Source organism: Cupressus sempervirens, chromosome 6, assembly GCF_028749045.1.
Source record: "Cupressus sempervirens isolate cs-2001-9-10 chromosome 6, ASM2874904v1, whole genome shotgun sequence".
Lineage (NCBI taxonomy): Eukaryota > Viridiplantae > Streptophyta > Pinopsida > Cupressales > Cupressaceae > Cupressus > Cupressus sempervirens.
This window is the reverse complement of record NC_143123.1, coordinates 604,490,884-604,512,274: the sequence shown is the minus strand read 5'-3', so window position 1 is coordinate 604,512,274 and position 21,391 is coordinate 604,490,884. Positions and strand designations below refer to the sequence as shown.

Here is a 21,391-nt window from a genome sequence, read left to right as displayed (position 1 = left end):
GAGTTTCAAGGTGATGTCATTGTGTATAATATTTCTGATGGTATTTTAGAAATAGATTAATATATTGTGTGTTGATGCAGGTAATTCAGCGTCGAGGATGTTGGTGATGATGTGGGTACTTATTGGGGGCCTCCTGCAATCCAATTTTGCACCCAACTGTGGATTATTCTCTTTCTCTTTCTGTTCCTTTCTCTACATTCCCATATTTTGTGAGGTGGTATGGACCGCCACAGTGTTTCCAAAATAGAAAAGGGGAGGTTGGCTGCGCTTTCTTTTTGTTTTTTATACTATTTTTCATGCTAAAACTTCTATCCTGAACAATCGATCACTTGTTCTTTTATAAAAGAAGAAGATTTTGTCTGCAATGGATGAGGCTTTTGTCCAGATGAAGAGCTGATTGATTTTACAGATTAAGTGATGCTTGTATTATCTATTGATAAAGATATTACATAATGTGACATTTCTTTCTATATTTTATATTAGATAAATAATGGGAATGCCAAAGAAAACAACCAATGTTCGGTTTTTAAAAAAATCTTTTAAATCTATGTTGCACGAGTGTTCGCTACTCAGATATCATGGATTTTTGTGATATATACTTAAAATTAGATGAATTCATATAAACTTTTGTTTCTATTTGATAGTTATGAATTTTAAGAGATTAAAATTTAATTTAGTGATTTATATTATTCTATTGGTGAAAATTGAACACTGGTGTTAGTTTCCATGATTAGAATTAGTGTTTATTATAGTTTTTTGAATATGTATTAGTGTTTTAAAGATATTTTTAGTATATATATATATATATATTTGAAACATCAGAGATTGTAGCAACAAAAATATCAAAGAAAAACACTTGCGGAGTTTTGCAAATGCACTAGCAAGTTAAGTGGGTTAAACCATGGATGAAATTCCATGGCTAACTAAGATTTGATATTGTTTAAGGTTAAACAAAAAATTGATGAAGCCCTTTCAATTTTTCTCATGGGCTAGGAGAGACAACCGATCCAATGACATGGTTGTCATAATACTACATATTAGAATGATATAATAGCTAGGTTCCTATGTTATGGGATTTGGGATCCTTGTTTTACCTTGAATAAAAATTATATGCATGTATTAATCAAAGGTTGTAGATGTGTCAAAACCTATTACATGTTCAAGTTTATCTAGTATTTATTCTACATTTTATTTATCTAGAGTATTTGGTTAGTAGTTGTATTGTTTAGCATTTTTATAGCCTATATGTTATAATATTTTTGGTTAATAAATATTTAATTATTATTTTTGTTACGTAGGGGAGGATACCAACTTAGTTTACATAAATAAAAACAACCAAAATCTTTAATTAAAACAAAGCAATCATAGAAAATGAAGAGTTGGAGCCAATTAGGTTTAGAATATATTTGGAATTAGAGCTTTGGGATTGACTATTAAATATCTTAAATAGAGAAGGAAAACACTTATTAGTGGGATATTTTTTCTTATTCATTGAAAACATATGTAGTTAAAATTGTTATTGTAATTGGTATAATGCTAACCGATTGGAAAATGAGGGGAAAAAAGTACAAATAGAATAAATATCATCGTCAAGGACAATAAAATAGCTAGTAGAAAATTTAGAATCAACCCTTTATGAGCCCTTTCTAAAGAAAATCCAATAGTAAAATCAAGACAATAGAGCCATATGATTATTCTTTTTGCATATTAAGATTTTCTTAGAAAAAGATTATTTGTATTTTTCTAGTGTGGTGAAGGAGCCTTATTTTCTCATTCATTTCTAGTGTGAAAAAACCTATAAGGTTGTCAGTAACAATTTAAATAGATTTTTGAAAGTGGACCTCGTAACCAAAGTCTTTGGTCACACTTCATTTTCTTGCTTTCAATTTGAAGTGGATATTTCAAAATATTTGCCTAGACAAGTAATTGTATACTTTAATGATAGATTTTGGTGCCATTTTTTAGACTATGAGGGCATCCCTTTTCACCATAGGCATTATATTTTTACTAGTCAATTGGCTTTTGAGTGCTTCCATAGTGCTTGTAGACAATCTTACTTGGTGGATGAATGATTTTGGTGACCAGAAGACTATTTTCCAATTGCTTCATGTGTGGATGATGATGTTTTATAGGATTCTATACTATCCACTCCTACTTCTCCTGCACTTAGTTCTACTAAGCTAATCATGGATTTGAGGCCATCTCTTGCTCTAATTTCTATTGCTCCCACCTAATATATTACTGATAAACAAGCATGTGTTATTTGAAAGAGCTAGTTTCCCACTATGAATGTGTGTATTTTTTAACATCAATATTTGGATCATACTCTATGATCCATCATCGGGATGATAAAGTTTATGAATGAGTTAAAAGGAATGGTGTCAGATCATACTCTTTGATAAGGTGCTATTTGTTAGTCCAAATGTTCTTTTAGCAATACAACATATGGTATTGAGTTTAATGTCCTTCTAGTCGATGTTATCAAGGGTTCGTTTGTCACCTCTACTAATAATGTCCTCTTCTCTAATACTATTGTTTTCACTAGTAATGATGTTTTCTCTAATGCTACTTGCTCTGTAGGTCAACAGTCAACAATGTTCTAATTTTAATAATAGATCTAACCAATAAATTTTCTCAATCTAAAATGATGTAAGTAATCTCAAAACTTTAATTCAAATAAATTGTACCTTATTTGACTCCACCTCACTATTTAGATGATTGTCCTTTTTGCTATCTTTATGATCATTTTTTATTGTATTTGTTCAATCTCTAATAAATTAGAACCTTTCTCCACTCATTTTAATAATTAACAATCAATCAATATTAAGTTCAACCATAAAAAGGTTTAGATAATAATTATCAGCCTCAACATTCCCATTATATTTATAAAGGGAGATATTAGCAAGCATTTACACACAAATTCAAAATCAGTTAAATATCTAGAACCTTGTTTATTCACAAAAGCACATTCAGGATACCACTTTCCAACAGTAGAAACAATGACAATTCAGGTGGCAGCCAATTTCCCCTATTCCATTTTGAAAACACCGTAGGGGCCAGTCCATGACAATATGGGAAATTAGAGAAAGGAATAGAAAATAAGCATGCCATTAATGGATTATGCACAGATAGGCGCAAAGATGGACAACAGGAGGCCCCCAGAAAGTACCCACATTATCAACAATTTCTTCGATGCCGAATTACTTGTACGTTAAACACACGTTATATTAATCTATTCAAATTGTAAGTCTTCATTTCTTAATTTGGATTCGGCTGATTAGCTCTCTATGTATCGAGAGAGGGGGATTTATACATGGTCAACATTGCAAGTAGAAGAATACCAGCGCTGCTTCATTATAGAAATATCAAAACTAATGTAAGGAAATTGCAAACCACCAAAAATTCAATTAGAATTTTAAAAATTGTGTTACAAATTGCAATCGGCAACCTTTCAAGGCCGTATGAACGCCGCTAGGATTTGTCACATGGTGCGTGCTTTTATAGCAAAACTGACTTTGACTATTATTCTTCTATGACTTTAATTCTAGACATGCATTGGACTTTCTTATATGCGCTGGCTATCTTTAAAAACACACTAAAAGTCAAAACTTTTTTTTCATATTTCCTGATTTCTTTTTCTATTTTTTTTTGTTATTTTCAATTACAAAACATGTTAAATTTTTTAGAAAAATCTATTGTATTTTCTATTTTCTGATTTTTTGTCAAGGGTACATTTTGCAAAGGGGATAGCCCTCTATTTTATAATCTGAGTGTGATTGGAAAACAAAATACATAAAATCGAACTTACACGAAGAAGGATTCTAAATCAATTTCAGAATAAAATAAATTATAAAATTTAGAATAGCAATAAAAAAAAAGATTTAAATTCTCATAAAAAATCAAAAAATGTGATTCAAAATATTGATACAAAATTTTGTGAATATTCAAGTTGAAACCAACAACTATCAAATTGATATACTATCAAATTGACATTCTATATATTCATTATCTTGTGAACCAGGAAACCATTTTTCAGCATCAGCTAAAGACAACTCATTGCCAGTCTGGCTCAACTATTTAACAAACATAAAAGTCATTGGCAGTCTGGCTCGCTTCTAGAAAAGTTGACAATTGCAAATTAAGAGTTGCAATCTGTAACGTGAATTAAAACAAAATTAAATTAAGGTTTCAAGATTTGCAGTTTTCTCAAGTTTTGATATATCTATAATCAATCCGATGTTGAATGCAGCGCTGGTATGCTATCAATACCCAGTTTTGATATAAATTTGCAATGTTGACCTTCTATAAAGCTCCGTATCAATACCGAGAGAGCTGAGCGGAATTCAAATTAGAAGATGTCGACTTACAACATGTATCTAATTATTTCTTCAATTTTCATTCTTCTACTGACCAACTTTGCCATTCTGATAAGCTCGGATAAATCATGGAGCGAGTCATGGACACTCTCACGAATTTCACATCCATATATCAAATGGAAGATCAGCGACAGATATGCTTTGAGCAGCCCCTTTGAGAGTAATTTGTTGAGAGTCATCAACACTTTGGCCCAATATACATCTCAAACGGGTTTCAACGTGTCTTCGTACGGGGAAAACCCAAACAGAGTGTACGGCCTCCTGCAGTGCAAAGCAAACACGTCCCAATCACAGTGCCGTCAATGCGTCCACAATGTTACCGCATATGTCATCTACGGAGATTGTTTACAATCTGTTCGTTGCCAGATCTGGTTCGATAGCTGCTACATTCGCTACGCCAATTACAATTTTGTTTCTCTCTATGAAGAATCTGGCATTCTTGGGACTTCTGGTGAAATTTCTGCAAACTACAGTAAAAACCCTGTCGCGTTTATGGCAACTCGCGATAAACTTGTGTCGAATCTGTCTGCAGAAGTGTCTCGAAATGGTAGTAAAGGATTTGCTGCTGGATCGGCTAATTATTCGACTCCTTCAATGGAAAAGGTGGACGCTTTTGTGGAATGTTCGAGAGATCTGTCTTCCTCCAATTGTAGTGCATGCCTGGCGAAAATTGGATCGATGCTGAGGACAGTATATTATCAGCAATACCGATACTACCATCATAGCTGCCTTGTTCGTTACATATCAACTGAACCGGCTTCTGCACCAAGTATTGTATGGCCTTCTGCACCAAGTACTGTACTACCGCCTTCTGCACCAACTGCGATGGGTTAGTTTTTTACATTAATTTATTGGAAGGAGTTTTTATTATAAACAATTCATCTCTCGATCTCACAGCCGTTAATGGTATGAGTGCTCAGATTGCCCATTGAGTTTCAGGGTGATGTGATTGTGTATAAGATTTGTGATGGTATTTCTGGAATAGATTAATATATTGCGTGTTGATGCAGGTAATTCAGCTTCGAGGATGATGACAATGATGTGGGTAGTTATTGGGGGCTTCCTGCTATCCATTTTCGCACCCAACTGCGAATGATTATCTTCCTGATTGTTTTTCTACTTTCCCATATTTGTGAGGTGGTATGGACCCTCAGAACGTTTGCAAAACAGGAAAGGGGAAGTGGTATCCTTTCAATTTTATTTTCACTGTTTTTCACGCTAAAGGTGGTATCCGGAATAATCGACTTGTTCTTTTATTAAAGAAGAAGACTCTGAAATGTATGAGCCTTCTGTCCAGATGAAGAGCTGATTCACTTTTCAGATTAAGTGATGCTTGTATTGTCGCTTTGATCAAGAGATTACATAATGTGACATTTCTTTCCATTTTTATATAATATTATATATATTATTTTTAAATTTTGCAAACTATGATGCTCGAGTGTTCGCGACTTGGATATCATGGATTTATCTGATATGCAAATATTAGTTATTTTTTAGAAAAAATGTATTTTGAATTTTCTAAATTTTAAATTAGATAAATTGGAAAAAAATTGGTTCTAATTCATAGTCATGAATTTAAGAGATTAAAATTTAATTTACTGATTTATATTATTCTATTGGTGAAATTTTAACACCGGTGTTAGTTTCCATAATTAGAATTAATGTATTATCATAGTTTTCCAAATTTGTATTAGTGTTTTAAAGACATTTTTAGTATATACATTCAAAACAATCACTTATACATCAGAGATTGTAGCAATAAAAATATCAAAGAAAAACACTTGTAGAAGGTTTTGCAAATGCGCTAGCAAGCTAAGTGGGTTAATTTGTGGATGAAATTTCATGGCTAACTAAGATTTGATATTGTTTAAGGAAAAAAGAACATTGATGAAGCCAATTTTGTTCATGGGCAAGAAGAGGTAAAATATCTGATGACATGGCTATTGTAATACAACATATTAGAATGATATTATAACTAGGTTCCTACATTAAGGGTTTTGGGATCCTTGTTTTAGCTTGAATAAAAGTTATATGCATGTATTGATCAAAGGTTATAGATGTGTCAAAATACCTATTACATATTAAGTTTATCTAGTATTTATTCAACTTTTTAAAAATCTAGAGTATTTGGTTAGTAGTTGTACTGTTTAGCATTTTTATAAGAAACTATGAGGTATCTTTTGAGCCTATATGTTAAAATGTCTATGATTAATAAATATTTTTGTTACCTAGGGGAGGATACCAACTTATTGTACATAAATGCAAACAACCAAAATCTTTAATTGAAACAAACCAATCATAGAAAATGAAGAGTTGGAGCCAATTAAGTTAGAACCTATTTTGAATTAGAAATTTGGGATTGCCTATTAGTTATCTTAAATGGAGAAGGAAAACACTTATTAGTGGGATATTTTTTTCTTATTCATTGAAACAATATTTAGTTAAAATCATTATTGTAATTGGTATAATGCTAACCAATTGGAAAATGAGGGTAAAAAAAAGTACAAATAGAATACAAATCATCATCAAGGACAATAAAATAAGTAGTAAAAAAATTAGAATCAACCCTTTATGAACTCTTTCTAAAGATTTTTTTTTTCAAGCAAGATCATCCTAACAAGTAAAGAATTTGGAAAAATAATAAGGTGATCATGAATAACATTCTTCCACCAAGTTGTGGATGATTGTTTGCAAGTATTACAACAAAAATCACATAAAATGTCTCAAAGGAAAATAATTATAACAATAAGGAGGTATAATTTCTTAGTCTTCTTGCCAAGTTTGAGATGTTTCTTTAACTTGTAGATTGACCACATTATGCATATGTTTTGAAATGTTAACCTCAACAATAATGTAGGAAAAGGAATTATGATAATATTCTTTGGTCACAAAGTCCATTGTAGAAAATCTACCTAAAGAATTTTCAAAAGCCTCAATAGTTGCTTCATTACACCATAAATGAAGAGGGAGACGAAGAAACCTTACACACATTGAAGAAAGATCATTTCAATCTTTCCAAGATTCGAAGAAGAAACTTAGTAGTACACAATGAGGCGATGCGAATCCCATTTCCAAGGCCCAATATGAAGCAAAACATTTTAATCATCCTCATAACCAAATAAAACTAAAAATAGCTTTGATAGAACTGTAAAGTGTCATTTTCCCATTAACCAGAGGAGACCCGACCTCTTGAATCCAATAGTAAAATCAAGACAATAAGGCCAAATATGATTATTACTTTAGCATATTAAGATTTTCTTAGAAAAAAATATTTGTATTTTTCCAGTGTGGTGAAGGAGCATTATCTTCTCATTCATTTCTAGTGTGACAAAACCTAAAAGGTTGTCAGCAACAATTTAAATAGATTCTTGAAAGTGAACCCTTTGACCAAAGTTTTTGGTCACACTCATTTTGTTGCATTCAATTTGAAGTGGATATTTTAAAATATTTGCCTAGAGAAGTAATTGTATAATTTAATGATAGGTTTTGGTGTGAGTTATTGGACTATGAGGGTATCCCTATTCACTATAGGCATTATTTTTCTACTAGTCAACTAGCTTTTGAGTGCTTCTAGACAATCTTCCTCAATTTGGTGGAAGAATGATGTCTGTGATCATTAGACTATTTTTCCAATTGTTTTGTATGTGGATAATGTTGTTTTAGAGGATTCTATACTATCCACTCCTACTTCTCCTCCACTTGGTTCTACTAAGCTAATCATTGATTTGAGGTCATCTCTTGCTCTAATTTCTATTACTCCTACCCAATATATTACAAATAAACAAGCATGTGCTATTTGCAAGAGCTAGTTTCTTGCTACGATTGTTTGTAAGTTTTTATATCAATATTTGGATCATACTCTATCATCCAACATTAGAATGATAAAGTTTAAGAAAGAGTGAAAAAGAATGGTGGCAGGTCATACTCTTTGATAATGTGCTATTTGTTAGTTGAAATATTCTTTTTACGATAAACATATGGTATCGATCCTAATGTTCTTGCAGTAGATATTATCAAGGATTTGTTTGTCACCTCTACTAAGATGGCCTCTTCTCTAATACTATTGTTTTCACTAGTAATAATGTTTTCCCTAGGGCTACTTGCTCTCTAGGTCAAGGGTCAACAATGTTCCAATTTTAATAATATATCTAACTAATAAAATTTCTTTCAAAACTTTAATTCAAAATAATTTGTACCTCATTTGAGTCCACCTCATATTAGATGGTTGTCCTATTTTACTATCTTTATGATCATTTTATTATTATATTTGTTCAATCTATAATAAATTAGAACCCTTCTCCACTTGTTTTAATAATTAACAATAAATCAATATTAACTTCAACAATAAAAAGGTTCAAATAATAATCATCGTCCTCAACATTCCTATTATATTAATCAAGAGATATCAACAAGCGTTTAAACGCAAATTAGAAATGACTTAATTAATATATAGAGCATCTTTTATTCATAAAAAAACATGTGGCCAGCAATTTAGGATACCACTTATCAAATTCCATTTTAAAATTAACACTGGAGGGTCCCGTGCCAAAATGGGAAAATAGAGGAAAGAACGGAAAATGAGCGTGCTCTTTGATGGATTATGCACAGATGGGTGCAAAGGTGGAAAGCAGGAGGCCCCAAGTAAGTACCCACATTATCAACAATTTCGTCGATGCCGAATTACTTGCACACACAAACATTACATTATTCTGTTCGTAAAATATCAATTAAAGATCCCTACAAACACACATTTTGCTGGAAATCAATGGGCATTCTCAGCACTCACGCCAGCGGCTGTACTGAAAAGATATGGGATGTTTTAAAAACATTTCTACCGACAGTTAAAAGATCATATGCGATTCATACCAATAATTAAAACTGAAAAACTAACCTGTACCAGTTGAAAGACACGTTGAATCCCGTTTAACATGTATTCTGAATCAGGCTATTCATCACTATGATCAGATTGCTCTCAAACGTGCTGCCCGCGGCATAGTTATCTCCGATGTAGCGTACTCCAAATCGATATGAACTTTGGGGAGGTCTCCAAAACTCATTTGATCTCACCCGCAATATGAATATGCCAGATTTGGTTAATATAAAGAGAATTAGAATTGAAGAAATGTGATGCGCATTGCAAGTCTTCATCTTCTTTGGATTCAGCTAAGCTCTCTTTGTATGAAGAGGGGGGTTTATAGATGGTCAACATTGCAAGTAGAAGAATACTAGCGCTGCACCCTTTTGATTGATTATAGAAATATCAGAACTGACTTAAGAAAATTGCAAACCTAGAAAATTCAGTTAAAAATTAAAAAATCACGTTAAAAATCTGTTGGTAAACAGATTTGTCACCTTGAAAATATACAATTGGCCCAATGGAGTATGTGGCAAATCGACGTTTCCAACAGTTGGATAGGCCCTTGATATCCGGCCTTCCTCTGCGTTTAGAGGGGCAACTCCCTCGTAAGATTAAAATATGCAATTTTTCAATAGAGAAGAATAGAACTTAGAAAATAAAAAGGAAAACCATTGATAGAAAATGCACCACACGCCTTCAATGTTTTCATAAAAAGGATGTAAACCATTAATGAGAGCAATCAAGGACTATGTTTGAGAACTATCACTGACATAATGCTAATTCAACCATTCATGAATACTCACACCATACCATGAAAATACTCATAAATGAATCAACACTTCAAAAATTTAGATTCTTTAGAAAGAGAAAGCCTAATGTACTTCTTTTATTACCTTGCACCAAGAAAGTAAGAAATAACTGATTACAAAAACAACAATTGTACACACTTTCCAAAAATTGCTTTGTTATCAGAGCATAAGTGTTCGCTATCTCCAAGTCCAAAAAATCTCTTATTACATTGATTTTTAGGAATTTATAGCTATTTTAGAATAACTAACCTTTCGGGTTTGTAACCACTCAAAAAGTTAATTTGGCATGCATTCTCAAACCGACTCTAACTCTAACTCATGAATAAAAAATCTAGATCCTAACTCCAGTTACAATAAGTGCCATAAGTCACTTTTCACTGTAAGGTAATTAAAAATCTACTGTAGAGAAAAGACCACAATGCTGATTTCGCAGAGGTAGCCTTCCATCTTCATCATCTTCTTCTTCTTTCATTTCAACCATGTTTGCATTTTCCATAGCTTATGGAATGATTTTTCCACCTCCACCTTCACTAGATTGAACTTTACTTCATTAGTACCTGCTAATGAATTGCTCTATTTTGATTCAATTGCTTTCATACCTCTAAGTTGACACCTTAGTATGTTCTTGCTAATATATCGCCCTATGTCGTATTCCATTTGAGGAATTTCTTCTTTATATTTTTCCACATGCTCTGAATGCCCGAGTATTGTCTTTTTTGAGGTATTCTATTAGATAGTTCCTGTGCTTGTCTACGCTTTTATACCGTCCATGCATATCCACCCATATGTCTCCCTTCGTGAGCAAGGAGAATGAAAAGTGTGACTTATTTAACATTCTTGTGATTAGTTTAAGAAGAGATATGTTATGAACTAGATGGAGGCAATGATCTTACTCATAAGCTGCCCTCATTCTAATCAATTAATGATATTTGGTTTGAACATATGAGTACACTGGTCTTGAATATATTCACTCCATCATTTTGCCAACTCTTTGAACCAATTAGTGACATTGAAGTCTTTCTATGGATACCATGGGGGGGGAGAGCCGAAGGTCACCTGAGTGTTGGAGATTGAAGAATTCTGTCAAATGGTTCAATCATATTCTAATTGTGCATTCCATCAAACAAGTCAAATCCATCGCCTTTCTTGCCATTTTAACTTCGATGTCTATGCTCTTTTTAAATGTCTTGGATTAGAAATGAATCTCTCCTCTACGCATTGAGTTTGAAAGACTTCAAATCACGTATTAGACCAATTCATGAAATATGGCGCCTATAGGAACCTTCTGTCAGATCACATATGTATCATTGATGCATCAACATCGAGTGTTGTGGGTTGGGAAATGATGCAAGCATTTCGGCTTCATGTTGTATTTCTAACAAAAGATCTGAATGTTGTTTATCATCAAGTCCTTTTGAATATATCAAATCTAGCTCAGCGGCACCACGAGATACTATGAGTTTTCCTTGTTGACAAGAATAGCTTCCACAAACTGCTATGATAATCTTTTGCAGTTTCGAAGCTTCAAACTGACTCTCATGTGAAGGTGAATCCCTCTAAAACACTACAATCTAGAGCATACACTGATTTCACTGCCTCAATTTCTTGCAATATTTCCTTCTCCATCTTTTATTTGCTGCGGCTATATTCCCATGCCACAGTCCAACACCTTTTGCTATTAATAGTAATCAGCTCCACCACCTTTTTCTATTACCACAGCTTGTGGCTTATTGTAGGCATCGAGTTTCCTCTTTATCATGCTTGATTTCCTCTCTAATTGATCAGGATCATACAAGACAACCCTTCCCTTTCCTCCAAATCAAGTTCTTCTTTCTCTTCAAACTGAGCCTCCTCCTTATTGTTTATCGGTCTCTCTCCATTCTCAAGACCCAATTTATATTGTAATCGATTATGTATTCTTGATGCATCTACATTGAGTGTTCCTAAAAGTATTCCCCTCGATTCAGGATGTTCATGGATACATTGAGGCCCTTTAAAAAAAAAATGATTTTCATGTCTTGTTTAGCTCACATAGGATGCTGTGGTTGGAGAGTGAAAGACATTTTGTCAAACATGTCATGCTCCCTATTGCTGGTTGAGCTGGGGATGCAAATCTTGGATTAAATAGCTCCTGTGCCTTGCCTATGTTCTATCAAAGCTGCAAACCATTAACTTGCATGGATGGCTAAGTAACATGTATTCCTGAGGTAGTATGTCAAATAGTATGGCACCTTTTGAAATCACAATTCGTGTTCCTCCAACTCGGGCTTCCTTCAAACTGGCCTGCAATGAAGCAACACACCTGCTATTACTCCAAATATATGTGGACTTTATTTCCAGTCGGTAATTGTTTTCATGTTGGAGTTTGGGTTGAGAGGTTTAGGTTAGGATTAGGTTAAAAAGTTGGAGTACGAGGAGAGAGAGTATTCTAGTACGTGGAGAGAGAAAAATTGAATGAGAAAACCTAAGCCCAAACCCGCACTTCTCTCTAAAAGTGAGTATTTGGAGAGAGAAAATGTACGTGGAGAGAGAAATGTACATGGAGAGAGAAAATGTGAATGAGGGGAATAGAACTCAAACTCAGACCCCAAACTTCTCTCTACAAGTTTGAGTACGTGGAGAGAGAAAAATATGGGGAGAGAGAAAGTTTGGTTTTACTTGAGGACTAATCTCTCTCTTTCTGACTAATTAATATAATTAAACCTCCCTATAAAATGTTTGGGTAAGAAAATTGCAATCGCCAACCTTTCAAGGCAGTATGAATGCCGCTGGGATTTGTCACATGGTGCTTATTTTTTTAAAAGCAAAACCAACTTTGACTTTTATTCTTCTATGACTTTTATTCTAGACATGCATTCGACTTTCTTATGGCATTCTCTTTCTTTCTTACAAAAACACACTTAAAAGTCCAAAATTAAAATTAAAAAATAAAATAAAAATGAGATTGCCCAGAAGATTTTTTCTCAAATTTTTAGATGACATGCAGATCATGAATAATAAAAGCTGAAAATTTTAGAAAAAAAATTTAGATTTGTAGGGAGGATACCTACCTATTTTATAATCCAAGTGTGACTAGAAAACATAATACATATAATCAAACTTACACAAAGAAAAAAATATGTGTTCTCATTAAAAAAAATTTTAAAATATGATTCAAAATATTGATACAGAAATTGATGTATATTCAAGTTAGAACCAACAACTATCAAATTGACATTCTATATATTCATTATCTTGTAATTTTTTTTTTTTCGTAAATTATCTTTTATGTTTTTTTTATTTAAAAAGGGTGGATAAGGGTCCTGAACCTAGGAAACAACATAACCATACACCCTTAATTGTTCTGGGCCATTACAACCAATCAGCTGAAAGGGACACTCTAAGCTCAAACAACTAGAGACTTACTAGAATGAAAATAAATAAAAAACTATCAACTTTGCAGAGTATTAATAGTACCAAATCTAACTATATGAACATGACTTCTTTAACTATAGGATCTTGTAATGATCGCAAAAGTTTTTCTACCTCAATGAGAGTTGGGATTAACTAAAAAAATATGAGTTTTAAAATCGTGTCTTGAAATTACAAGTGAGAACACAACCACAAAGTATAAACTAAAGGAACACATAAGTACTTAGCTTAAACAAGAACCAAAAAACTAAAGCACATAAAAGAACTAAGCCTTCTTAACATTATCCTAGTCTTCCACTAGGAAATTAAGGCCCTCCATCCAATTTGTGACATCCTTCATGCTTTTTCATCCTTGAGGAGTCCAACCTTTTGAGTTTTCTTTTTCTAGTAATGGTGCCAAAAACTACCTTCCTCGTCATTTCTTTCTAGACTTTGCACATAGAGGAAACCACTACCCCAAGCTCGATACTAGTAATAGCCCTAACATATTGCTTATTGAGGATATCTACCTTGTTCAAAAGGTCTAAAATCTTAGCATTGAGGTCCTTTTCCATAATACCTATCTCGTTCTGCATAGTCCTTGGGTTATGTTTTTCTTTATAGGCCTCTTCCTCTGAGAACATGGGAAGCTAGACCTCCTCTTGAATTCCTCGATCAACCTCAATCCAAGCCTCCTAGGATTCATGTTCCTCATCTTCTATGTCTTCAACATATTACACTTCATAGTTCTCATCTTCCATAGAGCTATTACCCATCTTTTCTAGAGTTTCCCCACTTCTATGTCGTAATTAACATCTTCCTTTTGCATATTGAAGGTTTCCATCTTACTCTCTTCCTTATAGTTCTTTCCTTTTTGGTTTCTCAACCTAGCAAAACTTTTCTACCCTAAGATTGATTTAGCTTTAGGTCTCTTCTCTCCTTCATCACCATCTGACTTACTATTTGAGTCCTACTTATCCACCTTAATAATTTCTCCCACAATTCTACCACTTTTGGGGTTGCACTTAGCAGACACATTCTTGCACTTAGTAGTCATTTCCAACAAAAGGGATTCCTCCATAATTTGACTTTTAGCCTTAGGAACCCTAGAATTTTTATGACCAAGACTTAATTTTTTAGTAACCAAAGGGGCATTCTGGTACTCTTTATCAATTTAAAATTCTTCAATAGCTAAAGAGGACTTAGGGTTATGGGGAGGAGTAACATTCCCAAGAAGATAGCTACCCAACCTAGGCTGGTGGGAAAAAACATTGTGATATATGATGAAATCAAACCTTGATGTATGGGTGGATTATCCGCATTAGCAATTCTATTAACTAGAGAGAGTAAAGAAAAAGGGAACATTAATCATCTCAAAAGCTTTAATATATTCAATAGAAGGAAATGGTACTCATGGTAGGTCATTGTTGCCAACTTTAAGTCTATCACTTTTGAGTTTGTAGTTGTTGGCATTCATTGCAATTTTGCCCAGTTGCTTGTTGAGTTAGCCCCTCTAGGTGATTCACTTCTCACAAAGTTTCCAAGAATCCAACTTTGTGTCTTTTCTGGGTCTCCCTTCACTTTTCCTTTTTCTCCATGTGGAATTCTTGTCATTATACATTGGGGCTTAGGTGATTTAGGTTTGGTTGGGATATAGTTTGAATGTCTTTCCTATGAGAAGTGAGTCCTTATTTCTGTGGAATTTCTCTTGCTCTAGCATTCTTGTTTTCTTTAGATTCAGAATCATCTAGCTAGTTATTTGCCTTGGCGAACTTCATTGAGAAAGTACCTAAAGATCAAAGTCATGATAGCATTCATAGATATACACCTACTTGACTTATGATGAAAGGATCTAGAGAAGTGAAAGCTACAGCTAAGAAAGTCTTGAGTCAAAGTTTTGAGGTCAAAATCCATATTTGTGTAGAGAAATGAGTCTGCATGTTTTTTGCTCCTCACCTAATGGAAACAAATATATTTAGTTATGTTTCCAAAGCCAACAAGGCACATGCTCCATTCAAAGATTTTATGCATTAATAGAACCTGAGCATGATGCTGGAAGGGAATAAATCCAAGCCCATGATGGTGAATCCATGCTCAAAAAATTATCTCGAGGATACACAAGGTAAATAACCAAAACAAGCAAAAAAGCTTTAAAGTGGTTCTTTCCTTGGAAAGTGTTGGTCTCAGAGGAGTTTTTCATCCTTCAAAAATATAAAGGCTACTTCTCCAAAAGACTAGAAAGATCAAGAACTATGCAAGTATATTATGAGAATATTCCACAAAGATGCCAAAAAGATGTTTTTGGTAAAGTCAGTTATAAAGATGCATTTCTAATATAAAGGAGATAAAGTATTAAGATAGTTGATGCAGAAAACAAGAAAATGAAGTGCCCCAGATATTGAAGGACTATTGCTCACTCTACAATCTCGAATCAAAGGAAAGATAAGCTTATAGAAAGATGGATCTATGCTTTCTCCTTCATATATAAAGACTTATCGTGTGAATCCTTGTTCCAATTTTGAAGTAAATGAGGGAATTTTCACTAAATTGGAATCCCTTGGTTCGGTAAGTGGCTTTTCATGCTACTATATCACTTTAATAGAGTAATATAGTTTCCGGGTTCATGGACACTTACATGCATTGAAACATAAAGTTTTAAATAGTTTTTAATTGTCAAATTTATAGAAAATCCTACCATTACGATCATTGGTTGTGTTTAATTTCATTCGTGTGGCATCAAAATTCAGATTTCAACATCTATTTGATTGGATTTTCCTCAAACTTGCTTCCTCATTATTTTAATGACATGGCAATTAGAGCAGCATGATATGAATGACTCATAGGCTTGGAAAGTGAATTGAAGGATCTCTCTAACACTTCATTCAAATTATATGACTTAGATGATCTCCAAAGGAGGCTTAACTCTCAACCCATCCATCTAATTACCTAGAAGTTGAAGGAAACAAATTAGTGGAAGCTACTAGATTTCTCATGGCTATGCAGACTCTAGAACTAGTAAGAGAGTGTATCGAGAGATATAATCTGGAAACAAAGAAAATCTTACTTTTTGATCAATCTATCCTTCTCTCGATAAATAAGGCCTTGATGCAATCTACATTTGGTGTGCTAGTGAAGGAAGAATATTGTGACATCAATTTTGGGTCATCTACATCTACGTTCAAAGAAAAGAAGACTTTAAGAAGAGAGGATATGCAAAGAACCCAGTTCCAAACACCTTGTTCAAAGAAGAGAAAACTGCCGAAAGCCCTTTTTGGAACCAATTTGAAAAGAGAATTCATTGACATCTTGGCACTACTACTAAGATTGAAAGGAAAGGAAGAAATTATGAATTTCATTGAGCATCACTTCTTCTTGGTGCAAGCCATATGTGCTAAAGGATTGCTGATCGACTGGGCTGAAATCATATGTGATGACCTTGCCTCATGATTGAATTTAGGTAAGTCATTCAAGCAATTCTATATGTTGTCATATTTCATATATAATTTAGCCACACATCAAATGTGGCAAGGTCTTCCCAGAATTGAAAACTATGATGAGAGTACAAGGATGTACAAGTTCTACCCTCACCTTCAGCTACAAAGGATCTTCAAAGAGTACTTGAAAATGAATGATGCCTTCACTATGAGATTATGTTAGGAATTGCAAGGCTACCCAAAGTGAAGATTTTCATCAGAAGCTATTTTGGATATAGCCTAGTTCAGATGCTCTTTCATCGAATTCCCAAGTTTCTCCTACCTATAGATCAGTGTTTTTGATGGGTTTGCCAAAAGGCTCACTAGGTACCTTGAGGACAAGGTTGTTCTTTTTGAATTATGTTGAAAAATACTAGAAGTGAAACCCTTTTTTTCTAATGTAAAAAAAATAGCCAAAATTTCCTTCCCAATAGTAGCTAGACCTTGTTCTTGTGCTTCTAGATATGATGCCAAAAATCTAGTTCACATTTTTGAGAGCAAGATCAAACTAGTTGATTATGAGGTACTTGTTGTGGTCTCCACAACACATGCCCCATTCCTTACTAGGAATGGGGACCTCCTACTTTTTTTGACTCCCAGACTCATAGTTTGGGAGTCAGGAGAAGAAAACTTGGTTAAATAAGTTAGAAAGTTGAGTCCAAAAAAAAAAAAAACAATTGAAAATTGAAAAAATCACCAAAATTGTTTTTTTTGAAAAAGTCACAAAAAATAATAATAAAAAATCGAGTCACCACACGCTCGCACCGCTACCCGCTTTGACACGTGCTCACGCCACCGTGCTCTGCTGAGCGTGCGCTGCACCTTCATGAGCATGCACTGCGCCACGCGCGTGCGTGTCACTGCGTCACATCGCTCCTTTGCCTTGCCTCACGCGTGCACCGTCGCATCGCGCCGGACCTCGTGTGCGTGCTTTGCCACGGGTTCACACCTTGCACATGAGCGCTCTAATACATTTCATATGTATGTGTGCGCGCATGATCAAGGCGCGTCATGCGCATTTGTGCCATGTGCTCCCAAAGCACAATGGGCCTTGTGTGCTTGTCAAGCTTTTTTTTTTCACCTTTAGTTTTGTCTGAATAGCCATAAAAGGGGTTTAAAATATATCGTTTAAGTATAAATACTTAAGATATATTTTAATATATGCGATGAATCTTTCGAGATAGGTTTCAAACCTCCTCGAGATAAGGTAAAGATTCTAGCCAAATTTTTGGGTTTAGAAATCCAGACTTAGCCAAATTTCAGGGCTTCAGAAATCCAGACTTTGCCAAATTTCAGAGTTTCAGAATTTCAGACTTAGCCAGATTTCAAGATTCACCTCCAGTTTTGTTTGAGTAGCTAGTGTGTCTTTGCTATTCATTATTAACTCTACAGACTAATGTTTGCTTCTTTTGTAGGTAAAAATGGCATCCTCAACTTGTCGAGGTCATAACTTTTGACTCGGGCCTCAGAATTCAGAATCATTTACACCGTTGGAAATAAGAACTGAAGATCTAATTTCAATCCCTAAAATAATGAGCCTTCGACTACCTAATTTTAATGACCAAAAAAGGTTCCAACTTGAAATTTTGAGCAAAAGACTTCCAAAAAGGTCATTTAAACACACCTAGGAAATTTGTGAAAAAATATGAAAAAGTTGCAAACATTTGATCGTCTTGGATAATTTGGATCACTTGGTTTCTCGCCGAGAAGGATTGTACAGGTGGAGATAAGAAAAAGGTCCGAGATATAGAGGTTGGACACATAAAGCAAATCAAGTTCCTCATCTTATGCAGCTATTGGGAACAAGATTCAATGCAGGTGCCTTGAGATTTTCGATTGAAGAAGTAGAGGGAGTGCAAGTTTATGAAAGTAATTGACTATAAAGAGGGTGTAAATCATCAAAAAGGGGCATGGAGCATATACAATAAGTGATCTAAAACCTTATTCGAGCAAACCCATAAACTGTTTTCAAAATTGAGAACTTTGATTTTTGGCGAATTGAGCTCTACAGCTTCGCAGGTCCACAACTCTGTGGGTATGCAGGTCCGCAGCTCCATAAGTACGCAGGTCTGCAAGTCTATAGCTCTATAGGTATGTAGCTTCACAGGTCCATAGCTCTACATTTTCATGTAGCTCTGTATTTCAGAGGTGCGCCGACAATTGACTGCCAGTTCCAAAAATAGCACTTTCCATGCATCAAGAGCACATTTTGATGGCAAGTTAACTCCAACACATGCCTAGTGAAGGGCCGGCTTCTATTTTTGGTGTCTCCATGCACTTCCACTTTGACTGATGGCTTCCTCCTACATTCTCTCTCATACTTTCATTATTTTCGACATGTAAAGGGCTCATGCATCCAATTAATGAATAAAATATGGATGGAGTCCCTCTAAGCACTAGTTAGATTGTTAGTTTGTATATATATTTAGTTTTTTAAAAAATTTTAAAAGCATTTTATTGCATTAAGATATCTCTCACTCTCAACACAAATTGAGGAGACGATTTCTTATAAATACCTCATTGTAAAATGTAAGAAGGGCCACTGTTATTATGCAATAAAATTATGCTTTTGGTGCTAGCATTTGGAGTGTAGTTATTCTTTCCTGAATGTGTCATTTTTTTTTGGATTTTATTCATAAGATTTTGATTGAGCCAAAGGTTTATTGCGTTGTTTTTGGTTGTACAATCTTTTAGTTCTGGTATTTGCTACAGATATATGAATTTCGTTGACATAACGAGCTTGAGAAGAGATCACCCAGTTGTGTCTACATAGCTTTTTGTCTCAAAAGAGCGTACTTTCCGTGGCCTTGCGATTTGATGAAGAGTGAAACATCATTTGATTTGTTAAAGATTCTCATCCACGATTGCATTAGTGGATTCTAAGAAGCACTACTCCTATTTTCATTGGTTCCTACCGATTTCTTCAAAGGTTTAACTTGCAGCATGTTGTGTTTTGTAGCTTATGTCCGTTTAGGAAATTCAATTTCAAGTTATTTGATTTCATGTTATTTGCTTTCAGTTTCACTATTTTCTTTGCTAACCCCCTATTAGAATAGGACCTCATAGTAGTTGCATTGTTAGAGTTGCATTCATTGAAAAATATAAAATAGAAAATATTGTTCTTTTGGTGTGATATTTTGAGACAGCGAATAGATTTTACTTGATTCCAATGTAAAAAGAGTTTTGGAACCAGCAAAAGCGTCCTCATGAACATTCACATTTATCTTCTACTGAGTGGATTTTGGTACGTTGCAAGACAAACACTAAACCTTGGAGTGGATCCTTAAAAAGATTTTCTTTTCAAGAGAGGAATTACACTATGGATTCCTGCCATTGACCTCATGCAAAATGAATGCCCAAGAGTACTCAGGCCTCAACATGTTCCAAACATTGAAGATTATTGGGTTGGATGTCATAATGAATACCAAACTAGGGATATTATTAGGTTGGATTTCATAATGCATCCCTTGTCCTTCGAGAAGATCAAGGAAACTCCCTATGTGTCAACCCCGCTTGAAGGTCCTATTATTGACACAATGGAGGTCCATAGGAACTCAACAATTTCTACTTTTAGAGGCACATGATAGGGTAGCACATGTGTTTTTTCAAGAAAACCATGAACTCTGAATACAATAGACACTGCATATGGGATGATGTCTCCCCAAATGTGATTTACTATCAACCCTTTGGCATGATCTTTCGGTCTGATCAGTTCTAATAGAGGTTGAGGTATCTAGGACTATCCCCTACTAACATTCTAAGCCTAGAGGCAAAGTACCTATCAAATCTGAAAAAGCTTACATCAGTCACCTCCCATGTCATATCTGCACTCCACAATTAAACAAGGAGTTTTTCTCCATCTCTTTCCAATTCCAATTTCACTTCTTTAGAGAAAAAGGTAACTCCCTTATACAAACATATGTACATTTACATTGAGTACCAATAGAAATTCTTATCAACTTTAGCCTTTGCAATACGCATTAGCCCAATATGAATCTCTTCTATCAAGTGAGTAGCAAAATAAAAAATAGAACTCATACCATATTGAAGGGTTTGAGCAATAATGAAAACAATAGAACTAAGAACATGGTCTTGTTCATCCATTCCAAAAATCTTGCAAAGAGAGGAATACAGTGCTTTTGCTCTAGGGTTGAAGTATTTTTTCAAGAATGGTTTTGGAGTATTTGGTGTAACTAGGGGTAATGGTCCTCGCATGAAAAAATGTTCTTTTAGTGGTCCTCCCCTTAAATATACCATCTATGTATCATACCTAGCTTGGAGGTCTTCCATATCTATCTTCTCATGAATAACATGGTTAGGGTTTATTTTGAAAACCTCTCTGATAAATTCTGGTGAAACCCTAAAAATATTAGCACCAACATGATTCTTCACTATCTTGGTAATTGGATCATATTTCTTTGGCATTATTGCAAGCAAATCATCATCAAAGAAAACTCTTGGGATAATTAATTTTCCAATGTCAAA

The 21,391-nt window shown here is 34.3% G+C and overlaps 1 protein-coding gene across 1 annotated transcript; it reads left to right on the top strand.

Moving 5' to 3' along the window:
• Positions 1–4,355: 4,355 nt before the first annotated feature.
• Positions 4,356–5,472, top strand: LOC149553694 (cysteine-rich repeat secretory protein 38-like). The gene is made up of 2 exons (XM_089790368.1): positions 4,356–5,205; positions 5,387–5,472. Exons 1-2 carry the CDS (start codon positions 4,356–4,358, stop codon positions 5,470–5,472), a joined length of 936 nt encoding a protein of 311 aa, XP_089646494.1.
• Positions 5,473–21,391: the final 15,919 nt, after the last annotated feature.